Here is a 23,538-nt window from a genome sequence, read left to right as displayed (position 1 = left end):
ATGGATGGAGTCATGCTTCGTGGTTTCCTTCTTAGGGGTTTTGGGCAACTTCTGGTGGATTTAACGTCTTATACTTTTCCCCCTCACTGGTTGAATGTATTTCCCTCAGTGAAAGTTGTTTTTTTTCTGCTAGAATATTGTAATATAATGGCTCTTTTCCATCAGGAACTAAATCAGGAACTGAAAGACCCTTTTAGGTTTGTTTCCACTAGCAAATTAAGGATCCAAAAGATAACATTTTTGCTTAAGATGCAATTTTTTTAGAGGTGAAACAATGAAAGAAAAAGATAATTAACAGTTTTACTAATTGATAAATTGATTTATGAAGCTTCTTACCTTCTCAAAAACAGCCATTTGCTTCTTTTCACTCTTTTATATCTTTATAAAATTTAATATGTTTGGATTTTAAACTGTTGGTCAGACACAACAAGCTATTTGGAAACGTCAACTCGGGCTCTCAGAACTTGTAAACAAATGTTTTCTGACATTTTATAGACTAAACAATCATAAAATGAAAATAAGCAGTTGCAGCCATACAATTTTTTCCACATGGTGTTCACATTACGTGACTGTGTGTGTGTGTTAAAAAAGACACATGCAGACAGAAAACACTGTAATTGCTGGATAGAATCTAGTATTTTCTGGATATATTACTGCTTTAGTACTAACCGCTTTGAAACAGCAAACTTGTTCTCTACCTCTTCATCTTGCTCTTTTTCCAGACTAAACTGTCACTTTGTTCACACATCAACTGCTTTGTCAGAAGCAGGTAACAGAAATGCAGCAAAAAAGGTTCCCGAGATGGAAAAGAGTCAGTAGTATCAGTAGATGATGGTTTGGTTCTTTTGCGTTGTTGGGAATGTAGACTGATCAACCCGTGAGTCCACTTACACTCCGCTAGTTGCTCCATCTTCAACACTAATCTCTAACCTCCCCCCCCCCATTCACCAGATACCCGCCAGGTGTGGTTGGAGTGGCTCCAGGCGGCATCCCGGGGGCGTTAGAGGGCATGGTGCCAGGTGGGGTGCCCATCGCCCACACCCTGCCCTCTGGTACACACCCCTCCCAGGCCCCGTCGCCCAACCAGCCCTCCAAACACGGCGAGACCAGAGAGCACCTCACCGAGCAATAGCAGCAGAAGGGATTCAAAAAAAACGGTAACATCTCATCTCCAACCCGTCGACACTCAGAACCAACCAATCACAAAGCAACTGACCAACTGGGACCAAGAGACAGTGAAACGACTCAAGCGGCTGCCTGTCAATCAGTCGGCAACTGGGAACAAAAGAAGTGTTCCGGGGAATTTGTACTTTTAACGTTTTAGTTTTTACTCTCTCTGTCTCTTTGGGTTCAGTACCGACTTTACTCTTTGATGATGATGTTTTTTTTCTTTGTTTGTTTTCTTCGGGACACGCCTATGATTGTGGACACAGAGTCCAGTGTTTTTAGCACTCCGGGATTACCCAGCCACGCGATGAGACTCTGTCCCGACCCTTTACACCTCAGAGCTCATGGGAGACGTAGGCCTGCATCTCGACACACCAACGGGAGAACAAGAGAAAAAAAAACTTTGGCATCATGTGCTACTGGACCTTATTTACCCCCTCCGCCCCGCCCCCAACCCCTCCCTTCTCTGATCCTCCCCACCTCTCCTCCACCCAGCTCCGACCCTCCTTATGTAACTAATGTGTGTTGTTTAGGCCCCTCATTATGCCTCAGAAGAGAATTATTTTTTTTCCTTTTGATCTTCAGTGTGAATGACTTAAAATGGATTATCAACTTATATATATTTATCATTCGTCAAACAAAAAGAAAAGATTGCTCATCAGTTATAGTAATCTAGAGTGGGTTTTAACCCTTTCCTGGCAATAATAATACAAATGACAGCTATCAGTTACAGTTTTTCACCACTAGAGGGCATAAATTTGCTCCAATATATCAACTGTTGAGATTATTTTCTGAGGCAATCAGCAGGTAACACTAAACAAAACTTTATACACTTGATTGCAGCTGAAGTTTGATGAACTTAGAGGGAGGCGCCAGCTAAATATTTAACTTTTTCCTTTTAGTTATTAAGAGTTGTGTGACTGAAGAGAACATTTTCCATAATCATAAAAAAAATTTAAAAAAATCTCGAGGAGGTCGGTGTGACTGCATCTGTGCCGACAAACTGACATTTCTGAAGATGACTGACAGCCACCGGACGTCCGATCTCATCTATTTCAGCGGCGGCGGCGGCGGCGGCGGCGGCGGCGGCGGCGGCGGCAGCAGCGGCGGACAAACTGCGACTCCCTCCGTTCTTTGAGCACAGTTCACACTCTTGAAGACAGGAAAGGGTTAAAGCAAACTTTTCTTAATGACTCAGGAAAACACTTTTTTGCAGATATTGTTTATTCCCAGAATTTTGTCTTTGAGGAAAAAAAAAAAAAAAGATATGACTAATCTGGTTAGTCTGGATATTTTCTCTTCCCTCATCCTCTCCATTGTGGTATTTTTATATACAAGGCGCATCCCACGTTTTTGGTGTTAAAGAGTTTTGAAGAGTCCTGTTAGATTTGTATTGCCTAGTTAAATGTTCCTATAACCATAGTCCTATGTGATCCACCCTATCTCTTCTCTCTTTCTTATATTTTCTTCTATTGAAGGCCAGGTTCTTTGGGGCATCCTGTACTCTGTAAGAGCAATAGCAGAAACTCCTACTTAGTGTCCCAACAATAGCAGACGAGGCAGCCAGCAGTATGTTTTTGTTTTTAGTGTGAGTATTTGTATTTGTTTCTTGTACAAGGTGAACATTTAGCATTCAGTGCAGTTCAAATAAAAGATACGATTCTGAGAACCAGCTGTCTGTACCGACTGTTTGATTATGATGATCGACTTTTTGTACGTTGCATAATTAGCACAGTATGTTCAGATTATATTTTTCCTGATTGACACCTTCCTTTTGTATTGTTTCATCCTCAGTCACAAGGGGGCGCTAGAGTATCAACAGGTTCTCATAGTGGAAACTAAAATGCTGCATGGGCGAGCAATGACTCATGAAAAAGACAAAAAAAATTGACACCAACAATATTTACTAACCCTATAATTAAATAAACTATTAAACCATTTATTGATGATAGAAAGTTCACTGTATTTGTAGTTATTCAACCCTTATTGTCTAGTAAATTGTCTGGATTTCCTCATCTCATGCTTTTGTTTCCCCATTCTACTATAGAGATCCTGTTGAACATAATATATTAGTTACAGTGAAGAGTAATTCTGTGTTGATGTTTTGATTCATAGGCTGCTCACAAGACGTTAAAAGATCAGATTTTGGCTCAGTTCCTCTAAAAACTCTAATTACAACTTTGCTCTTCAGCCTGACAAATTACACTTAGAAACATTCTCACCCTCCGTCACCAAGTGATTTTTTTTTTTTACAAACTGTAATTTCAGCTGTTATGAGAGGAAACAAAACACAAACAGTCACATTAAATTCACAATAACGAGAGAACAAAGAGGATGCAAGTGAGTCATATTTAATATTAATGCACTCCATAGAAAGAGGCAGAGTGTTTGGTTTTCTCTTCCCCCCGCCCCCCCCCGCCGCCAGCGTCACCACCACCCACTCTAACATCAACATGAGCTACTAAATCACACGTAAAAATGTCAGTAAACTTGTACGTCATTTTTTTCGGCCCTCCCCACCCCCACCCCCTCCCCCTCCCTCCCTCCCCTCACAGAATGTAGGTATTATCTGTGCAAAATGAAATACTTCAAGACTGAATGGATCAAACGGAACACAGATAAAACGGGGCAAAACAAAAAAAAAAAAAAACAAAAAAAAAAAAAGAAGGTATCACCTCAGCACCTTAACTCTCCTAAACAAATAAATACAATCCAACATCAGAAGGGGATGCAGAGGGATCAGCAATCAGGAAAACAGGTGCTCTTTAAACCTTGACAAACAAACAAGGATTAACTTCCTCTCTCAGTTATAAGCAAAATTTCTGTCAGGCAATTGAAAAAAAAAAAAAGAAATTTCTCATCTAGTGCAGTTTCGGGATTTCCTTAAATACGAACAGTATATTTTCCTATATGTACTAGTATTTCTCTCAGGTGGAGTAATACAAGATAATTACTTTGATAACAAAAATCGGAGTATAGGAAGGCAAACTAAGTGGACTTGATGTGCTTTCATAGGAGCAGTAATCAGGATTCAGTTTGTTGGTGCTGGTATCTTTTCTATCACAGAGCTCACAGAACACATGCATTATTACAAGTTAAAGATTTACATTTTGGAGAAAAAAAAAAAAGAAAAAGAAAGAAATGTAGATAGTAAGTTACTCTCCCAGAGCCTGCAAGCTGCAGCCAGTGTCCAGTTCTTTCTTTTTTTTTCTCTCCCCCCCCCTACCCCCCCTCTACATCCCCCCTCACTCACTCGTCTTCGTCCTCCTCTTCCTCGCCGTCAGAGAGAGAGGCACATGGGCGGATCTGGCGGTATCTGTCCAACCACTTCTCCACCATCTGGGTGACCAGGGGGTGGTTACGGCGGCGAGAGCTCTTCTGCATTGCTGCCAGCATGCCGCCTTCTGTCACGCAGCAGTCCAGCCATTCCCTCAACAGCTTCTCCTGCTGCTCCTCGTTGCCCATCTGAGTCGCGAGACAAACAAGGCGTCACGGAAACAAAACGGGGGGAACGTTTAAGGCATGAAACAACTGGCAACCGCATTCTTGTATCGCAAACCTAGACAGCCACTTCACAGCAGTACACTTTACTGTAATCTGACACCATAAGCTGTACAAAAGTCTCCAATTTTCACCAAAAAGGGAGCATATCTGTTAAGTTATTTTTGTTCATTTTGTTGTGGTTTTTGCTGCAAGGAAATATTTGGTAAAACTGTGGAATTTTTACAATGTAAATGATGCTTTTAAAATTCTATTTCAACTTTTTTTTTTTTTTAATTCAAAACGGTTTTAGCAGGTAACATACAAAGTTCTTACACTCCAGAAAATCTTGTAAGCAGGTGCTTCAGATCATAAATTGTGACTGTGTAAGGGCCAAGAAAATCGGCACACTGTTAATCACATGTACTCACTTTATTACAATTCTCAGACCTTCATCAGGAAGTGTTTGGTCTGAGGATTGATCGTTCATTAAATGAGTACAAGTCATCGACGGTATGCAGGATTTCTTGGTCCTTTCAAATTCAAAATGTTTTCATTATTAAAAAAAAAAGAGCTCTAGCTTTACATATGTTAGTATCAGTCCCTACCTCTTGTGCAGACAGGAAGTGAATGTGCAGCAGCTTCCTCTCGCTGTCCACCAGTGGCAAGAAAGTGACCGTGACATCATCGTCAGTATTGAGGTTGGCACCCGCACCGCGATTGTCATAGCCGTCATTCTCCATGGCCACTAGGGCAGAGAAGTGGCCCCGCGTGTAGCCCAGAGCGATGGGGCTCTTCCAGCAGAAACTCTGCTCCCATAACAGAGGCAGGTACACACCTGAGGACGTACAACAAAACACACACACAAAGCGAGTCAGACCAGCTGGGAGCTCGCCGCGACGCTCTGCGGCTGTATATTCGGATTCCGCTGTGTGTGTGAATGTCACTCGGGGCCAAGCACCGTCTCAGATCTGACCTGACATCAGAAGTGGCTGCGTTTCAGCTGAGTAGAGACAACTGACCCATTGTGGGCACAGAACTGCTCTGTGGCGCACCCTGGTGCCCTGCTTCACCCTCCCTCCTCTCTCTCTCTGGCTTCTGCCAGGTCAAACACACACTACCAATCACCACACAATTAGTGTGCAATGTAGGCTGAAGCCATGTCACCAGTTCTACATCGACTCCACTTCTCTCTGGTTAGTATTTAATGCTGTTCAATGACCTACCGCACTGCACACTCATTTGAATGTATATGGATCATCAGAGGTTATTTTCTTTATCCAAATGAAAGGCAGTACAAAAGACTAACTGAGGTAAAGATATGATGCGCTACTGAGTGACTGTACTCCCCAGCTGTCCTCTCCTTAGTTTCCATATACTGTAAAACTCCTGCTTATTCCTCACAAGTTATAAAAATGGCTTTAAGCAAGACTCAAGGACCTTATTTCATGCTCTGTTGCTGGTGTGCAGAGTTAGAATTCAAAGCCAAACTCCATGATAAAATTCAGGGCCTTTAGAAATACATAGTCAGTTCATTGAGTGAACCTAAGGGGTCAGTTCATCCCATATTAAAAGGGGACATATATGCACATTTACAGGTCTATATTTTTTTTATTCTGGGGCTTTACTGGTATATCTTTGCATGATTCACAGTTTAAAAACTCCTTATTTATCTTACACTGGTCCTTTATGCAACCCCTCAGTTCAACCGTCTGTCTGAAACAGGTTTTTTTTAGCTGCTATCTCTTTAAGGCCATCCTCCTAATGATAATCTGTTCTGATTGGTTAGCTTCCAGAAGTTGCATCTCTGCAGAGGCTTTGTCAACAAACAGTAGTAGTGGGATTTTACTTCTCTTCCTTCCTCTTTACTCAAAATGGAAACCGCTCAAACACATCTGTACATGTTCAAGCTCGAATCCGATCCAAAATATGAGTGGACAATGCTCACAACCCATAGAACAATCTTAGCAACAAAGACTACGGAAGCAGACAGGCGTTTTTTGGGCATGCGCGAACAATCTGATGTCATCACGAGGAGGATGTAGAGGTAACATTGCAAATGGAGTGTTCAGAGCAGGCTGAAGCCCTGACCTTTGACCCACAGGGGGCATTTTTACACACATTTCCCTCAAATTTTGGAACTTCGACCATGTACACACACACACACACACACATATATATATATATCCATACATATATATATATACACACATATATATCACAAAAAGCATGATCTATCCCCTCTAAAATGAACATTTTCTCAGTTACCTCTTGTGGAATACAGTAAAGCCAGGTCAACTGGTTTTATTTGGCCAGGTTTTGAGATATCCATCTCTGAGTTTTCTGCATTCACTCCAATACAATGGAGGTGAATGGGGTTCTATTTATGGAAAATTACTAAAATGCACTGCCTGTCAACAGTTTTAAGGGGACTATGGGTTCTTATCAAAACTGTTCCCAGCTTGTGAACAGCAAAAAAAACCCCTGCATGGTTAGATACCACAAGAGATAAGTGAAAGTCTTTGTAATTTGGGTGAACCCATGCTTGACTAAAACGTTAAATAATCAGCACAGTTTCACAATATAAATGAGTATTTAAAATCTCTCAAGTTTATTCAAATCCTGCCTCACCTTGAAAACGAGTGTAGCCTAACGTTTCCCCACGGAAACTTTTGTAGTATTTCACTCCGTAGACTATGATCGGTCTGCGAAGAATGTGTGCGAGAACAAAAATGTGTGTCTGCTCCAGGCTGGCCCCGGGCTGTGTGGAGGAAAAAGGAGAAACAAACAGAAGACATGTACAGTCATACAGTAGATGTAATCATATACACTTCCCCAATTGTACATTCAATATCAACACAACTAAAAATAGTGACGGAGGGTGAGAAGTAGTCGCTGCCAAGAACTGCGATCGTATTGCGATACTCAGAGTGTCCGGCACACTGTGAACCTGCAACACAGCAGGTCTGAGTAGGTCTGCGTGCCACCCTATCGCTCCTCCTCATCTCTCAGTTGTACTATCTGAATAAGCAGAAAGCAGATTACATAACTGCTGTGCTGTTAAATATACTACAGCCACAATGGCATTTCATGTTAAAAAGGGGGGCTTCAAAGTCATCCATACTTAAGAGAGATTATAAAGGCTGATCTTATCTTTTTGGATCTCATCTCTCCGTCACTGTCAAAGCCTTTAGACGAGGTTATCACATGGTAGCTCTTGCTGTGTTTGTTTATACTGCCGGTGGAGTGGCTCTCGGGAGCTAAATGCCTGTAATCCTGTGGTCACATGTTAGGGAAGGAGTGCTGCTTCAGCGGGCGTGCCAGCCTAGCAGATGAGCTGTCTGTCAGTCCATCTACAACTCCATCTGAGGGGATCTACGATAATTGCTTATGTCCTTCCTGTCATTCACACACACACACACACACACACGAACCACCTTCCCCCTTGTGCTTCTCATCCAATTGTGTTTCCCCCATTCGGATCAATCCAGGTCAATCAGCTTTTGTGGTGTGAAAGTTAATAAGCAACACTCCAAAAGGCATTAAGATGACACTGTGCTCATATGTAGGAGTATTAAATTGCTTTCATCTTTTTTGTGAGTTTATGAGTTTGTGTCTATCAGCATGTTGATCCTGGTTTCAATATTTAGACTTTTGTCTCTCTGTCTTCCTCTAAGGGCTTTAGTGTTTTAATTTGTTTTTATCAATAAAAAAAATGTAATTTCATGGTTCCTCAAAGGCGCTGTCAAGTACAATACTGTGCACACATGGCCACAGACTGATGCAACTGGAGTTCTGTCTGACTTCCTGGCCACTATAAGACAGCGGCTCTCAAGAGTCGTGTGATGAGACGTAAATAAACACCAAAATTGAAAACCAAGACATGAACCACCGCTGCTGTGGACTTATCGCAATTTAAAGAAATATCTGCTTTATAAATGTTTCATGAGGAAGGAATTGCATTCAAACATGTGTGTTACGCCTAAAGGATTCATACACAATGCGTTTTGGTGAGAAACACTGAATGTAAATAGAAGCGCGCTTGTTTACAAGAAAAATCCACAGGGTGCCTTTACACAGGAGAAGAAAGATTTTCTTGTTTACCTTATTTTTCTCCAACAGCAAAAATATGAATAAAAATAAAAACAAGGAGACAGAATACAGTTTGCTCTTTTTGTATAAATGAGAGGTGAACTTCCTGCATTTATTAAATGTGTGACAGGCAGTTTAATCATCTTCTAAAACAGATCATAGCCATAATTAATTTGGTGTCATTTCTACTATTACATGACATTTGAATTTCTAACATGATGATCATAAACCTGCCATTCTGCCTGTGAAAATGCATCCTTTTTTATTTTTTCCAGGTATTATCCCCCCGTCCTTAACATCTACACCACCGTACTGAGCTGTTTTTCTGTCTTTCGTTCGGTTGTGAATTAAAGGATGTGAGTAAACCAGGAGGAACCTCGTAATTACCTGGCTGGCCAGAGACAAAATGAACGCCCAGTCTTCCTGCCACTGCTCCTCTCTCAGGGAGAAATGCAAACCGAAGCTCTGCGAGTACCACGACTCCCACTCCTTCCAGCGTGTGTAAAACCTATTAAATAAAAATAATAAAAAAATCAAAGCATGTCTTACATTTGGTTACACTTGTTTTAAAGTTCACTTTAATCAAATTTAGGTATCAAATGTCACCCTGCTTACATAGCAGGGTGACATTTTTCCGACTGAAAGTAGTGCACAGAGAACAAACATTGATGAAACAGTGTCTCCTGTCAGCCTCAAATGACTGAGAATAACCACATCCAAGACCTTTAAAAAACGCTAAATTTAGGTGTTTCATAATAAGAAGACACACAGTCATAGATGAACAAAATCCTCAGAACTACTGCAATACACATTAGAACATCGCTTTCATTCATTACCTTTATTAAGCAATCAATCATCCTGTATTTGACTGTGCTAAGGGAAGTATGTAAATATCCTGAGGTAATGCATCTACAGCGAGCCTGTAAGTCAAATTATTAAAACCACTGCCAAATGCCAGCGAGACATGACGGCAACAGCAGTCCACTAGCTGCAGACAACCAGGAAAACCTTTAACACACCATTAGTTATAACATGTCTATGAAGTGGAATAACCTCTTAGGCAAGAAAAATTAAGCCAATTCACTTGAAAAACAGAATGTTTGACTAAATAAACTATAATGAAAAGTTCGTATTTAAGAACGAACTGCAACAACTGTAAGCACACCCTTCATTAGTGAGACTCCACTTCCATTCTTATTATTTTGTATGCCCGCTTTTGTTTTTGATGACAGATTGGATCCTCCTGGGCAGGGATGATACCAGTCTTGCCCAAATCTGTGGAGAGATGTTCTGTCATTGTTTCCAGCTTCTCTTTGCTGGAGGGGTTTTTGTTGCTCTACCTTCCTCTTTAAGATACTCTAAAGGTGCTCTACTGGGTTCAATTCGGGGAACATACTTGGGCAGATCATAGTTTTCACTTTTTCCTTCTTTAAATACTCTTATGCAATTTTTGCAGTGTGTTTGAGATCATCGTCATGTTGGAAAATCCCTCTCCTGTCATCCTTCTTGAGATAGTAGTCATTTCATTCAGTATTTGGGTATACAAACTTGCATTCATAATGCTATCTATAAAGGTCATCTCCCCTTCACCATTTGCACTCATGCAGCCCCACATCTGCACACTCCCACCTCCATGTGTCACAGTCAGTACTATGCAGTCACTGTGGTAGTCCTGGCCAGGTCCATGCCAACCATGCTGGACCCCATCTGAGCCAAACAAATTTATTTTGGTTTCATCTGACCAAACAATGTGCCGCCAGGCTTCAGGCATCTTTTCATGGTCTTAAGCAAAGTTTAATCTTGCAGTTTTGTGCCGTTTTGTAAGCAATGGATTTCTTTTTGAACCTCATCCATAGAGGTTAACTTCATGCAATGTCCTTCACACTGTCTGAGCAGTCACTGAAACACCAATTTGCACAGATAATCCTTGTGCCAAGTCAGAAGCAGTTACCCGTCTGTTTTTCGATGCAAGGTTGCATAAATAGCGAATTGTGCATGTCGTCATTTTTCAAGGACGGCCACTGCCTTCTGTTATTGGTAGTATCCTCCTGTACCTCCTAACCACTGCTGCAACTGTGTTTTGGCTTCTGTTCAGTAGCCTACTGATGATCTTGTACCCCCTCCCATCTTTATGAAGTCTCACAATCTGGTTTCTTGCTTGTTCAAGCAATTCCTCACCATGTGGAGCCATGTTGCATTAGACACAACCCAGGCCAAAAGTGAGAAAGTCAGGGTGTTCACAGGTTCTTTTATATGGCCTAAGTGCTGATTTACAGATTGTGCACACAAGGTGAAACACTTGTATAATTGTATTTTCACTTTATTTTATCTTGTGTTTATTAATATTACCAAGTGGGTTTTATTTCCATCTTATGTACATTTACGTTTTTATGTTCATTTTATGTCTTTTTTGATGTGAAGCACTTGGTGCATATTATTTATTTTGTTGTAAACCACTTTGAGCTGCATTTTTTTGTATGCAAGGTACTGTACAAATAAACGTATTATTATTATTATTATTATTATTATTATTATTACCCTTGTTCAGGCAATTAGTCTTAATTGGAAGTCACAGGTATAATCATTTTTGTTTCGGTGGTCACAAATAAGATCAAATACCCTACATTCCACCCTAAAAATACTACAGTTATTGTAAGATGATACAATGTTGAACCGTTTAACATTTTAATGATTTAATGAGTAGGGGTGTACTCAGTTTTGTATACTGTATGTCATTACCAATGTTCAGTTACTTAAATGTAACATTTGTAACTTTGACTTGGGTCTTAAGTATTTAGGGATTTATTTCTTCAAAAATGTACATAAATGTTGCAATTGATTGAACTGTTGTCTGATGTCAAGCTTCATAGTTCAAGTTAGTTTTCCATAATAATTAGGAATACTGAAAGCCAGACGTGTCTTATTGTGTCAAATTTATATTTCAAAAAGATATGTTTCATTTTGCATTGCAAATTACAGTATTTCAAGTACTAAAAAAACAGAAAGATTTCCTGGATGTAAATGACTATAGGGACTGGAGTGTAAGGTTGGGTGCCTCACCAATGAGAGCAGTCGTGCAGGCTGTCATGAAGGGTCTTGCGGAGGACAGAGTCCTTGTCGTAGATGCCCCACGTGGCCTGCAGAACTGAGTCCAGCAGACAGTCTCCAGCAGTGCGGTTCCACAAGGCATACAGACGACTGTCCAGACGTGTGCCCAGCTCCAGAGACCAGTTGATGACAGGAGATTCCTCTTCCAACTCTGTATACAGACAGACAGACAGATAAATGCATGGAGGTAAGGGCACTAATAGGAGAACAGGTTCCATAAAGTCATGTTCATGCCAATCTGTTTTTGCCAAACCTCAGTAAAAGCAACAAGGAGGATAATTTCTTGAGTGAAATTAAACTTTTTAGGAGAGAAAATGTGACGGTGATTGCATTTTTTTTTTTTACCTCAGCTGACCAGTGAACAAATAACACTGGATTTATAAGAACAACCACAATTTTGCACTGACTTAAAACCTGATAGACATAACTCCACATGGGAGCTTAGCTGCTGTGTTGAGTTTCAAATATGCAACTGCTGCAGCCAGAAGTTATGGAGATGAATTGTGCTATGCAGAACCTGCTTTTCAGCATTTTCCTGTCCACCTGAAATACCATTAAACATACCTCTACTGATTCCTTAGCTGCAGATATTTACTGATTCCTCAGCTTCTTTCTATGGGAAAAACCAAAAACCCAGAGCACCTCTCCCCATTAACCCAGTTTATGAAGGCTTAAATAGGCCACAAGACTCCTCTGATACCTTCAGTGCAATACAAAAATGCACATGCATGTTCACAAGCTTTCACACTCACACACTCACACACACAGACACAAAGAGTGCAGTCCTGTGAATGTGTCATGTGCTAAGTGTGCAGGAAGGAAACCAGTGAGCTCAATTAACCTAATTACAGAGGGGACAGAAGATGAAGCAGGAAGTGGTGAGCTGTTTGGAGACAGAAGAGCACAAGACCAGACAAGTCCTTTCCTCTTGTGGCTGATGGCTGATGCGCACACTGGACGACAGCATAGCCGGATGAATCACAGGTAACCAAAACCCATCATGACTGAATACATGTGACTGGATACGGGCAGACATTAGATATGAACATGAATAACTCTTGGATACCTTTTTGCACATCTCGATCCAAAACCTCATCAAACAGCTTCTCCTGGACAGCAGGCGGTAGGTCTTCTATATCTGCAGAGACACATGGTGAAATATATTCTGTTTTCACTCTCATTATAACCTAATGGTACACTGCACCGAGGGCCACAAAAACGCTACAGTAATGACACACAGAGGGGATGTTCTTCGCAATTCCATTCATTGGCTGACATTTTGTCAATGGCACACTGTAAACACAAGCTCTGTACAGCATGTTGTGTTTCTGTGTGTATTGAACTGTGCACACACAAAGCCAGAACACTGGTGGCTATTCTCTGGCTCAATAGTGAATGGCACTGGCTTTGTCTGAAAGAGAGAGAGACAGAAACAGAGAACGAGAGAGCCCTGCAGCTGGCCTCGGGCCAAATTCTGTCTGCAAAGAAATACTTGGCATAACACAAAAAAAAAATTCTAATCTATCAGTGAAGCCTGCATAATCTTTCATCCCAGCGGCAGTGGCAGCAGAATACAACTGGTGGCTCTGAAAAGCAAAGTGCATGTCATATCAGTAAAGACATTATGCCACAGGGATGGGACACTGAGCTGCTGTTTCTCTGCACAAGAAGGCTGGCCATCATTCTTCCAATTCTCCAGTGAGTGGGAAAAACATCACACATTGAAATGCTGTATATTTACGTGCGAGGAGAGCAATCCCCAAAATCACAATATTATTTTTTTTCCTTTTATTCCCTGGCAGAGTACGTGTAGCTTTTAATATCCCATGTCAAACTTTATCCAAAAGCCTCAAAAAGACAAATGTTCAGACTGGTTGTTGAGTGGTTTATTGAGGCTACAGGGGAAAATAAAATTCTGGCAACGCAGGCTAATGAAGCTTAATTTATGTAAGGATAAACAGTGGTGTTAGATTACACATTTGCAAAGAAGTCCATTAAGCGAAATGATGTGAGCTGCACAGTATCGTGGGGTACCTGCAGGCAGGGTGAAGGTGACCAGGTCAGTGAGGAAGTAACAGGCGAAGTCTCCCTTGCGTTGATGTAGTGAGGCGGCAATCTCCCGACGGATCTGCTCCGTCAGCTCGGGACATACCATGGAGGGGATGCACTTAGCTGCCTGCTGGTTCACCTAAGAGACAAACACACAGATTGAATACAGGAAGATAAATAAACCAATATGGGCATGATCAGATACTTGAGACACATGTAAAGCGTAAAAAAATGTTACTGTTTCGGTTAAATTTAGAAAATGAGAGTGATTATTTTCAGTCTTAAAACAAGAGACATAGAGGTGTCACAACATTAGGTCAGATATATGTGGGGTGGGTAAACATGGCTAAACATTGACATGAATCTGAATAATTATCAAAGCATAATCTTATTATAAATATTTTATATTTACCTAAGTTATGGAAATTGAACCTATCTTTAAAAATTAACTCATTTGTTCCACTGAGTCTTTAAAGTGGTTCATATACAAGAAAATCTTTAATTTATAAAACTCTGTGTTCATAGCGGAAAAGGTCCCAATGAAAAACGCACACACGCACACACAGTAATTAACTATAAGCCTGGGAGAATAGGAAAGTTCTTGAGTTTGCTTTTGAGTGTAGACACAGTTGTGATGGACCTCAGGTCAGCAGGCAGCTTGTTCCAGAGAGCAGGACCACAGTAACAAAAGTCTGAATATTTTATGTGCAATATCTGTGCCGTCTTTTCTCTTCCAATCTCATTGCTTTTCTTCACTGTGCAGCCCTCCGTGCTGTTCCGAATCGTTGCTTGCCCTCCTTGCAAACCACATCAGCTCTGTGGCATCACGTCCATTAGGAAGCACTGACAGGACTGCAGCCAGGCTAATCCTCCACCTAATCCTCAAAGTGCACTTCCACTGTAATTATAGGCATTACAGGCATCTGTTATCGTCTACTATGGCGCAGAACAATTATAGACTGACGTGGTTGACGAGAAGAGAATATAGAATAGCCTCCAAATTACAGAAGCACTTCTGACTTCCCCCTATCTAATATGACAGTTTCACTTTTAACGGCTTTCAACTTACTCGAGCACAACGATGCACTCCTATAAATGAAGTCACAAAATCACCAGTAATTACCTATAATTTCTTATATCGCTGCATACAAGCCTTCTTGGAGGCCGCTGAGTTGTCAGTGTGTTTGTGTATATAAATGCGATGTGTGTTAAAGGGTTTAATCAAACCTGGCTAAAGTTTATTGTGGCGGTGAAGACATATCTATAAGCACACTAACCTCTGTGAGCAGGATGGCTAGCATGTCCTGCCTCTGAAAGCGAATGGCAAGATGAACCAGCGTAAAGCCTACGTCAAATGCCGAAGACCGGCTGAGAAGCTGCACCTCGTCTGCAGTGAGCTGCCTGGCGATGTCACCGCCGGATGACTTGTAGGCTTCTATCGCCGCCAGGTCTCCCTCCACCACACCTACGGCAGAAGGAAAATGGCAATTGGCGATTTTATTTACATAGCACATTTCATTACAAGTAAGCTCAATGTGTGCTTTACATTGAAAAACAAAATATAAAAATACAGGCATAAACATAAGAACATGGGTAACATAACATATGCAATATAATTATAAGAATATAAGCATGAAGCATACACCCAACATACATTAAATATCCCACACAGCAATTACAAACCCAAAAACATCAACACAACATATTGGTAATGTGATTTTCAAAACTGAGTATCCAAAATAATGCCAAGGTTTCTCACTTGCTCACTGTATTTCGAAGACAGCGATGCCAAGTGTGAATAAATTTCCTGTCTCTGAATTCTAGGACTGAGTATCTCAGTCTGGTCTGTATTCAGCTTTAAAAAGGTTTCTGGACATTCAGTAATTAATATCATCAATACAGTTTACTAGTTTGTTAACAGGACTGAGATCACCAGAGGAAAGTGAAATGTACAACTGTGTGTCATCTTCATATAAAAGTTAAGATATATTATGTTTCTTTATGATGATACCGAGCAGGAGCATGTATAAATTAAAGAGCAGTGGCCCGAGGACTGACCCCTGTGGAACCCCAGAGAAAATATTTGCTTCTGCGGATTTAAAAACTACTAAGTGAAACATAAAAGCTCCTGCCCTTTAAGTAGGATGAAAACCAGTTAAGAACAGGACCCACTAAGCCATATGAATCATGAAGCCATTGAATTAAAATGTCATGATCAACAATGTCAGAGGCAGCAGTGAGATCAAGTAATACTAAAATGGAAATAGTCTGTGAGTCACTGTTGATCTTAAGGTCACTGATTACTTTTATGAGGGCTGTTTTGGTGCCATGATTTGCTCTGAAACCTGACTGGTATGTATTATATATATATTGTGAATTGAAAGATATTCATCCAGTTGCTTGTATACAACTTTTTCAAGTGTTTGCTTAGAAAAGGGAGATTGGAGATTGGTGTGTAATTATTAATTAAATGGATGGATCTAGGTTGTTTTTCTTCAACAGAGGTGAGATGACAGCAGGCTTGAGAGAAGCTGGAAAAATGCCAGTCTGCAGGGAGCTATTAATAATATTTACTGTTATTTATAAAGCAATGAAAAAGACAGTTTTGAACAATTTGGTAGGGATGGAATCAAGAGGCAAAACTTTAGGCACTAAATTACATCCTCTGGATTTAACAGGTGAGAATGTAGACATTGAGCTCATCGCAGTAAATTGGTGTAAGGGTGACAGGAGGCCAGATTTATTGCTGCAAGAAATTGATACATTATTTCTAATATGAGAGACTTTTTCTTGAAAGAAAACGGCAAATGAGGGCTAGATCTGGTGGGATTAGTCAGTTTGTCAATTGAAGGGAATGAGAATGAGGCATTATTCTGATTATTTTTTAAATCAATTGAGAAATGTACGCCTGTCTGGCAGATTTCATCTTTTTCTTATAACAGTAAAGTGCATTTTTATAGATTAATTTGTTTTTTTTTTTCTCCATTTCCGTTCAGCTTTCCGACAGCAACATGATCAAATGATCTGGGACATAACATCATTAATGTAACATTTGTTAATGAATCTATCAATATTTATCTGTTCAAGGAAGTGTATTATATAAAAAAAACTTAGCAATAGTGGTTGGAAGCTGCAACATCTAAAACAGCTGTTTCTACAATATCAAGACCTTTAGAAAAGACAAGGTTAAGTGTGTGACCCTTTGTGATGATTCTAATAAACTGATTGTTTTGTATCAGTTGTTACTATTATCAACATGAATAATGAAATCACCCAATATGATAATACTGTCAAAATCAATTGTGATTTTAGATAACAGCTCACCAAATTCTTCCAGAAAACTCTCTCTCAGTTTAGGAGGATGATACGACAGTAAGAGGGAGTACAGCAGGATATACATATTCAATAACTAGACCTAAATATTCAAAAGTTAGGTGATTGCCAAAAGACACAGATTTACAGCTAAAAATATTATTATATCCCACAGCAACCCCCCGCCCTTCCTTTTAGTCTGAGTGCAATGTAGAAAATTGTAGTTAGCTGTTGATGTTTCATTCAGCTCCTTATTAGGAGTTTGATCAAGCAAGGTTTCTGTCAAGAGGATATAATCTGGTTTGTGAGCAGTAATGATGTCATAAACAATGAAAGTCTTTTTATCTAGAGATCTAACTTTAAGCAGTGCAAGTTTCAGAGTGCAAGGAGAAGAACTTTTAGCAGGGTCAGACAGAGAAGGCTTGGTGTGTACGAGACAGCTAGTAGATTTTTCTTATTTGCTTGTTACTGGACTTTGGTCTATTGTTAGTTACTATTTTAATAAGAGATGTCAGTGTGCAATGAATGTCATCAGTTGAGTTACTTAGGAAATGGTTATAATTGGCACTCACAGTATGTCATAAGATGAAGGCCTTGCAGGAGTGTAATGTTAGTTACAAAAGGAGGGAGGAAGGAAGGTCAGAAAATAGGAAACCGATGTTGGCACTGAAACTAGAAAATGGTCGCTTTTCCAGGAATTCACACACACACACACACACACACACACACAGGCTACTGAACTTTGGGTGGAGAGAGACACACACAACTACATTGTTTTCAATATATGTTTAAGGAACAAGGACAGCTCATATTCAAACAATTCAAATTCAGCAGCTCTCACTATTCAAATGGCAGCTTCTACACAAAACACTGGTGCCATCATAAAGCATATGCACTCAGTTACCAGCTTATTAGGTACCCAATTTATGTAAGTATGTTTAGATTAAATATAAAACACACCTCACAATACACTTCAACAGCAATACAAACTACAACCTAAAAATGACCATGAATTTTGAATTCAGTAGGCCTAATTAATTTAAAACCTTCATGCAGATAGGATTTATTGCAGGGCTGTTATATTAGACGACATTAGTTTGAGCTAATATGAACTGACAACTGAATGCATGTGATCTAATCTACCAGGCCAAATACGTCTGCAAAATATAAATTGATGTAGAAAGAACGATGGGAATCCCTTTTTAAAAAACAGGCCTATGCTTTGTAAATGGATAAGACTGACTTTCGGAGCAGCCGCGTCCCTGCTTGTAATACAAGCAAAGATTTAACCGACAGCTTGCCATGTTCAATGAAAGCACTACAGAAATATCCATCAAACTGACTGTACTGTTCCTAGTCACTACCAATTAATATTCAAATGTGGGAGGAATTTTCATAACAAATTCAAGCAGGAGAAAAGAGATATATGCAAAAAGAATTCAGGCTCTCTTGCCCTTGACGTCAATCCGCAGCTCAGATGACCTCTAGATGTAGCCACTAGCTAACCCAGTGTGAGAACAGTTATCACACTGTCAGGCTACTACACAGCACAACAGACAGGGCTACAGTATGTAGCTCATAATGACAAGCTATCAGAGAGCTGTGTCAGACAGAGGACAGTCTGTGCAGATTAGCGTCCTTCCCCCCCCTCCTCCAGAGGAGCTAGTAGTCTCAACATCTGTTATGAGTGAACTGAGCGGGCAGCTAGGTACACAGCACAGTTAACGCTGAAGTACGCTGGCTAATTTTAACAGACACTGCCTTGTGAGAGGATGTTCTCTGGCAATGCAGAGGACAGTTACAAATTACCTTGAGGTAACCTGGCCTAGAACGTGCCAAAAAAACGGCCGGGTTTCCTTTTACACATGCTGGGTGATATTTTGCAAACACAGATCCGTAAATAGATGCCAAACGATTGTGGCTGAAAAATATCTACTGGCCATGTTGGAGATCTCATGGAAAATAAAGAATGTGATGACCTGTTTTGCAGGTGTATGAATATAGATAGTGTGAGAAAAAAACAAACATTTAACTGGCTTGCTTTGGGTCAAAGTTATTAAGATGCAATCTGTATCCCAATTCCACATACTGTATGCAACCTTTGAATGTCAACATTAAGTATAGTGTTGAGTCTGCCATCTCACAGTACAATGCACAACATATATGGAATTATTCTGAACTAAAAAAAACAATAATTAAAGCAATTTGTGGATAGTGGATAACAAAAATGAATTACATCCATGGAACAGTTCGCTTTCTTTCTTTGTTTATCCAAAGAAGTCATTTGGTTGAGGCTGTGCTGCCACTTATTCTTGGATCAGACTTTATGATATCAGCCCTAAAAATGTCCTGATCTGACAGACATGGAGCATCTGGACCAAAAAGAAGTGTCTTGTGTAATGTGTAATAAAAGAGGATGACCAATTCTGCAACTAGGATGCCTCACGACACCCTGACAGACAAACATCAGAATGTTTCACTTTCTCTCATCTAGTTTGACAACATCTATGACACCATCCCTGACTCAAGAAGCCTCTGACCCCTCCTATCCAATCACCTTTGAACACCATGTAGGTTGTAAAGCCCGCTAGCTATGATTGGTCAGGGTTCAACGAGCAGTCTGCAAAGTCATGGCAACACCATCAACATCTAGTCCGACACAGTAACTATCTAGAAAGACATTAATATTGTGTAATCTTGACGCCCCATGTGACCAAACAACTTTACAGGCCAAGTTCCTGCATAAAAGCTAGTATATTAATATCAGCGGACTTAATAATATATCTTATCATAATTTCTACAAACTGATATAATCATTTTAAGAAGAATGTTGTGGTCATGTGTGGCTGACTTTTTTTTTTTTTTGCCTATCAGATAAGAATTCAGCTGATCAACAAGATCATTTTGGTGCTTGAAGGCGAAAAAAAACAGAACTCCTCCACATAGTTTTAGAATCACAAACTATACACAACATCACTGTAAAACTAAGAGCAAAATATGTTTACACAGACTGATTATCTGCACCAGCAAGACTTGCCAGTTACAGTCTTTCAATGAAACAAAAGAACAATATTACACAAACAGAGTCTGCTTCCTTTTGTGGGAAAGCAGAATCAATGGGATCATCCGATTTTGGCCCAAATACAGAGTGCTGAGAAAACATCTGACTTGAAATGTGGGGAAACAGAAGAGCGAAGTGAGATCAAATGTTAGACTTGAGGAAGTGCTCGGCTTGGCCGTAATGTGCTGTTCGACTCAGGCACTTCCTCCGCCAACAAAACACTTTGAAGAACCCAACAGCAACATAACTGAAAAAAAAAGTCAGGTGACACAGCATGAATAAAAAAGCATGACAGTATTAAGAATTAAGCCAAAAGGCAGTTAAAGGCCTAAAAGTGTCTATATCACGGGGGGAGGAGGGAGGGGGTGGGGAGTGGGACTGTCTCAATGTGACCTCACTGATGTTTCTATTCCACAACAACAAGCTGGAGAGGGCAATCAGTGCAAAGGTCAGGAGGATGCCGATCATGTGCTGCCTACATGCTTTTTTTTTCTGCTTTTTTTGTTGACTGGTGTTCATGTCTTGTCAAGGCTATTTTTGCCTCCTGGGGGCCCCTGCTCAGCACATAAGCACCACTGTTTACAGGGTCTGTTGACTGCGAGCCAGGGGCTTCTCTGGTCCACGGGCTCCACTCTTGCAGTGCTGCCCAGACTGCCCATTCATCCCCACCAGCTGGGAAGCACTCACACCCTCTCAGTTTCTCAAAGACACTCTCAGTAGCACAGCAAGGGCAGCTAGGGGTTCAGTGATGAGTTGGATCTAATTGCTACTAGCCATTTAGTTGCACATCTTTATTATGCTGCCATTCACCGTAATGTGTTGCTTCTCACTACAGCAGACGGTTTCCACTTGAGAGCACCACCTTGTGAAATAAAACCCTTCTCACGGGGCATGACGAGCACCGTGTCTTGCAAAATTCCTATTGTACTCTAATGTTTGTAGTCTAAACAACAGAGTATGTTGTCGTTCATTAATAAAACACCAAGTAGATCACGCTATTGTGCAACCGTGGCCTTCGCGGGGTAAAGCACCATCTGCACTGTAACAAAAAAAGAACTTACAAGGAACTACATATTGTGTCATTGGAACAAAAACAATCAAACAGTCGCCTCTGACTGGAGTGCCTCGCTTTGTCATCAGTAAGCATTACATCACTGAAGGGGGAAAAAAAAGTTGGCACACAATAGAAGTGTTGTTACAAGGAAAAATGAGTATGGATTCTTTGTGCCAACAAGACCATTCAGGTGGACCATGGAGGGAAATGAAGGCAAAAGTATTCTCACACACATTCAAAGCCCAATAAATACTTTGACTGTTTGTTATTATTATGGAATGCAAATTATAGCTGTATCTGTTTATAATTTTCATTACTGAGTAATCTATTTATTACTTTTTCAAATAATAATGGATATTTTAATCTAAAAAATGCCAAGAAATTGTTAAAAATGGCAACAAAAATTCCCAGAGTCCAAGGTGATGTCTTCAAATTGCTTGTTTTGTTAGACAAACAGTCCAAAACCTGATATATATATATAATTTACAATAATATAAAACAGTTGTTGGTTAATTTTCCCTTAATCATTTCAGCACTGGTTGGACAAGTATAAAAAGAACTCACCAGCACATGCATTGAGAAACAGCCAGTCTGTTTTCCTCATTCTGTTTCTTATCTGCTTTAGCTTCTTGAAGTCGATCTCTTGCTCATCTTTGCTACTCATGGCTCCGGCTGCAAGCTCTATCCTCTGGAAGTCCATTTTGACATTGTCTTCCCTCTTGGGCAAAGGAGGGGATCTCCTTTGGCCCTGGCCTCCACTACAACCGCTCCTCCACCTCGCCCTGTCCTGCTCATTTATCATAGGTGAGGGTTCTGCAGACTCACCCAGCTCTATGGCTTCCTGGCTGTTGGGCTTGGGGTGGTCACACACCACACACTTTGTAGTTTTGGGCCAGTTCTGGTAAGTGCAAGCTGTGCATGTCCAGTGCTGCTGGTGGGTGTTGAGTCTATTTCTGTCATTGTACTCCTCACAGGTGTCCACAGGGGAGTGGAGAGCAGGACGGCAGCCTGCGTTGGAGCCTGAAGTCTGGGGGGACTCGGTGGGGCTGCAGGTCCTCGGACGCTGACACAGACACTGTGTGCAGCGGATGGCCCGGGGCCAGTTCAGGTAGGTGCACATCTGGCAGGACCACTTATTAGCAATCTCGGACATGCAGGCTGACCTGACCCTGGGCCTGGCACTCGAGTCAGGGCAGATGAGGAGGCTGCTGCCACTCTCAGTTCTGGGAGGGTCCCACTCCAGACTGGGATCCAGATCAGTGCCTATCTTGTAAGGTTCCTCTGTAATGATGGGACCCCTCGACCTCGGTGCACGGCACATCGTGCACTTGATTGCAGATGGCCAGTTTTCATAGGTGCAGTAGTCACAGGACCATTTTTCCTTCTGTTCTGTCATTGTGGATCACTTTGTTTGGTCAAACTGTGGTGATAGATCCACCTAGATGTACGCCATAAACAAAAGATTTGTGAATCATCTAGAAGGTCAATACAAATGATAAACTAGTGTTGTATTTTTATATACACAAACCAAATGAAGAAATGTTATAGGGTGCTCCTGAGTATGCGGACAACAGTTTGTAAACTAGGCAGACATCTTCAATGACATTGGCAGCCTGAGATTGTGCTGTGATTGAAAAACTAAAAATTATCTGCCAGCTGTTTATTACCAGAAACAGTACTGAGCGTGATCAACAGCCTGAATCACAGGATGAGTGGCTTTATTGTATTACAACAATATTTCAGTCTTTAGTGTTAGCTTGGTAGCTGTTGAGCTAACCAGCTAGCACACATAGCTATCGCCAACTTCAACAGTTGACGAAACATTTCACAAAACACACAGCCACGGGACAAGTCGTAAAGAATATAATATTTAAAGAAAAATATGTCAAACTCTTACCGTTTCGCGGCTGCGCTCGTTTCTCGAGTGCTGCTGAAAAACCACAACAAACCCTTCTCGTCCAGTCCCCCCTCCTCCTGCTCTATCAAACCTTTCCCAATCCGAGTTATTTCGACCCCTTTGGTCTCTCACATGTTTACCTTTGTGGACACATTAACCCCTCGCAGAGTAAACCACAGCTTGGCAAAGCCTCTGTGCGCCTCGAATCATGGCATAAATCCGCGATACTCCATGGTTAACATTGCCTCCGTGTTGTTTAATGGCGGCGACACTGAGACAAATGAGTAGCAGGGCCAAAATAAACGCTGCCTTCGTCAC

General features: G+C 40.9%; 2 protein-coding genes across 10 annotated transcripts in view; one reads left to right on the top strand and one right to left on the bottom strand.

Moving 5' to 3' along the window:
- Positions 1–2,839, top strand: part of LOC122971944 (C-terminal-binding protein 2) — a 106,994-nt gene extending 104,155 nt beyond the window's left edge. For 7 of the 9 annotated variants that reach the window (XM_044338710.1, XM_044338707.1, XM_044338708.1 and 4 more), the window contains one exon: positions 952–2,839. In XM_044338710.1, the coding sequence (XP_044194645.1) occupies positions 952–1,132 (181 nt within the window). In that variant the 3' untranslated portion in view covers positions 1,133–2,839. The remainder of the gene's footprint in view (positions 1–951) is intronic. The other 2 variants (XM_044338713.1, XM_044338706.1) reach the window with 1 other exon arrangement.
- Positions 2,533–23,538, bottom strand: zranb1a (zinc finger, RAN-binding domain containing 1a). The gene is made up of 10 exons (XM_044338714.1): positions 23,221–23,538; positions 21,888–22,761; positions 15,174–15,361; positions 13,882–14,035; positions 12,914–12,985; positions 11,800–11,998; positions 9,127–9,247; positions 7,279–7,408; positions 5,256–5,485; positions 2,533–4,632 (listed from the first exon to the last, which is right to left on the bottom strand). The coding sequence occupies exons 2-10, from the start codon at positions 22,717–22,719 to the stop codon at positions 4,417–4,419; spliced, it is 2,142 nt and encodes a 713-aa protein (XP_044194649.1). The 5' UTR covers positions 22,720–22,761; positions 23,221–23,538; the 3' UTR covers positions 2,533–4,416.

This window comes from Thunnus albacares, chromosome 20 (genome assembly GCF_914725855.1).
Source record: "Thunnus albacares chromosome 20, fThuAlb1.1, whole genome shotgun sequence".
NCBI classification, from domain to species: domain Eukaryota; kingdom Metazoa; phylum Chordata; class Actinopteri; order Scombriformes; family Scombridae; genus Thunnus; species Thunnus albacares.
The sequence above is the reverse complement of the archived record's forward strand: the minus strand, read 5'-3'. Positions and strand labels throughout refer to the sequence as shown.

Excerpts from the sequence above, each read along its gene's own strand:
- zranb1a (XM_044338714.1), bottom strand. The coding sequence starts at position 22,719 with ATGACAGAACAGAAGGAAAAATGGTCCTGTGACTACTGCACCTATGAA. Across the intron at positions 15,362-21,887 it reads GTTTCTCAATGCATGTGCTG|GTGTGGTGGAGGGAGACCTG; the intron begins GTGAGTTCTTTT and ends CTTCTGCCGTAG. Across the intron at positions 12,986-13,881 it reads CACCTTCACCCTGCCTGCAG|ATATAGAAGACCTACCGCCT; the intron begins GTACCCCACGAT and ends GTGTCTCTGCAG.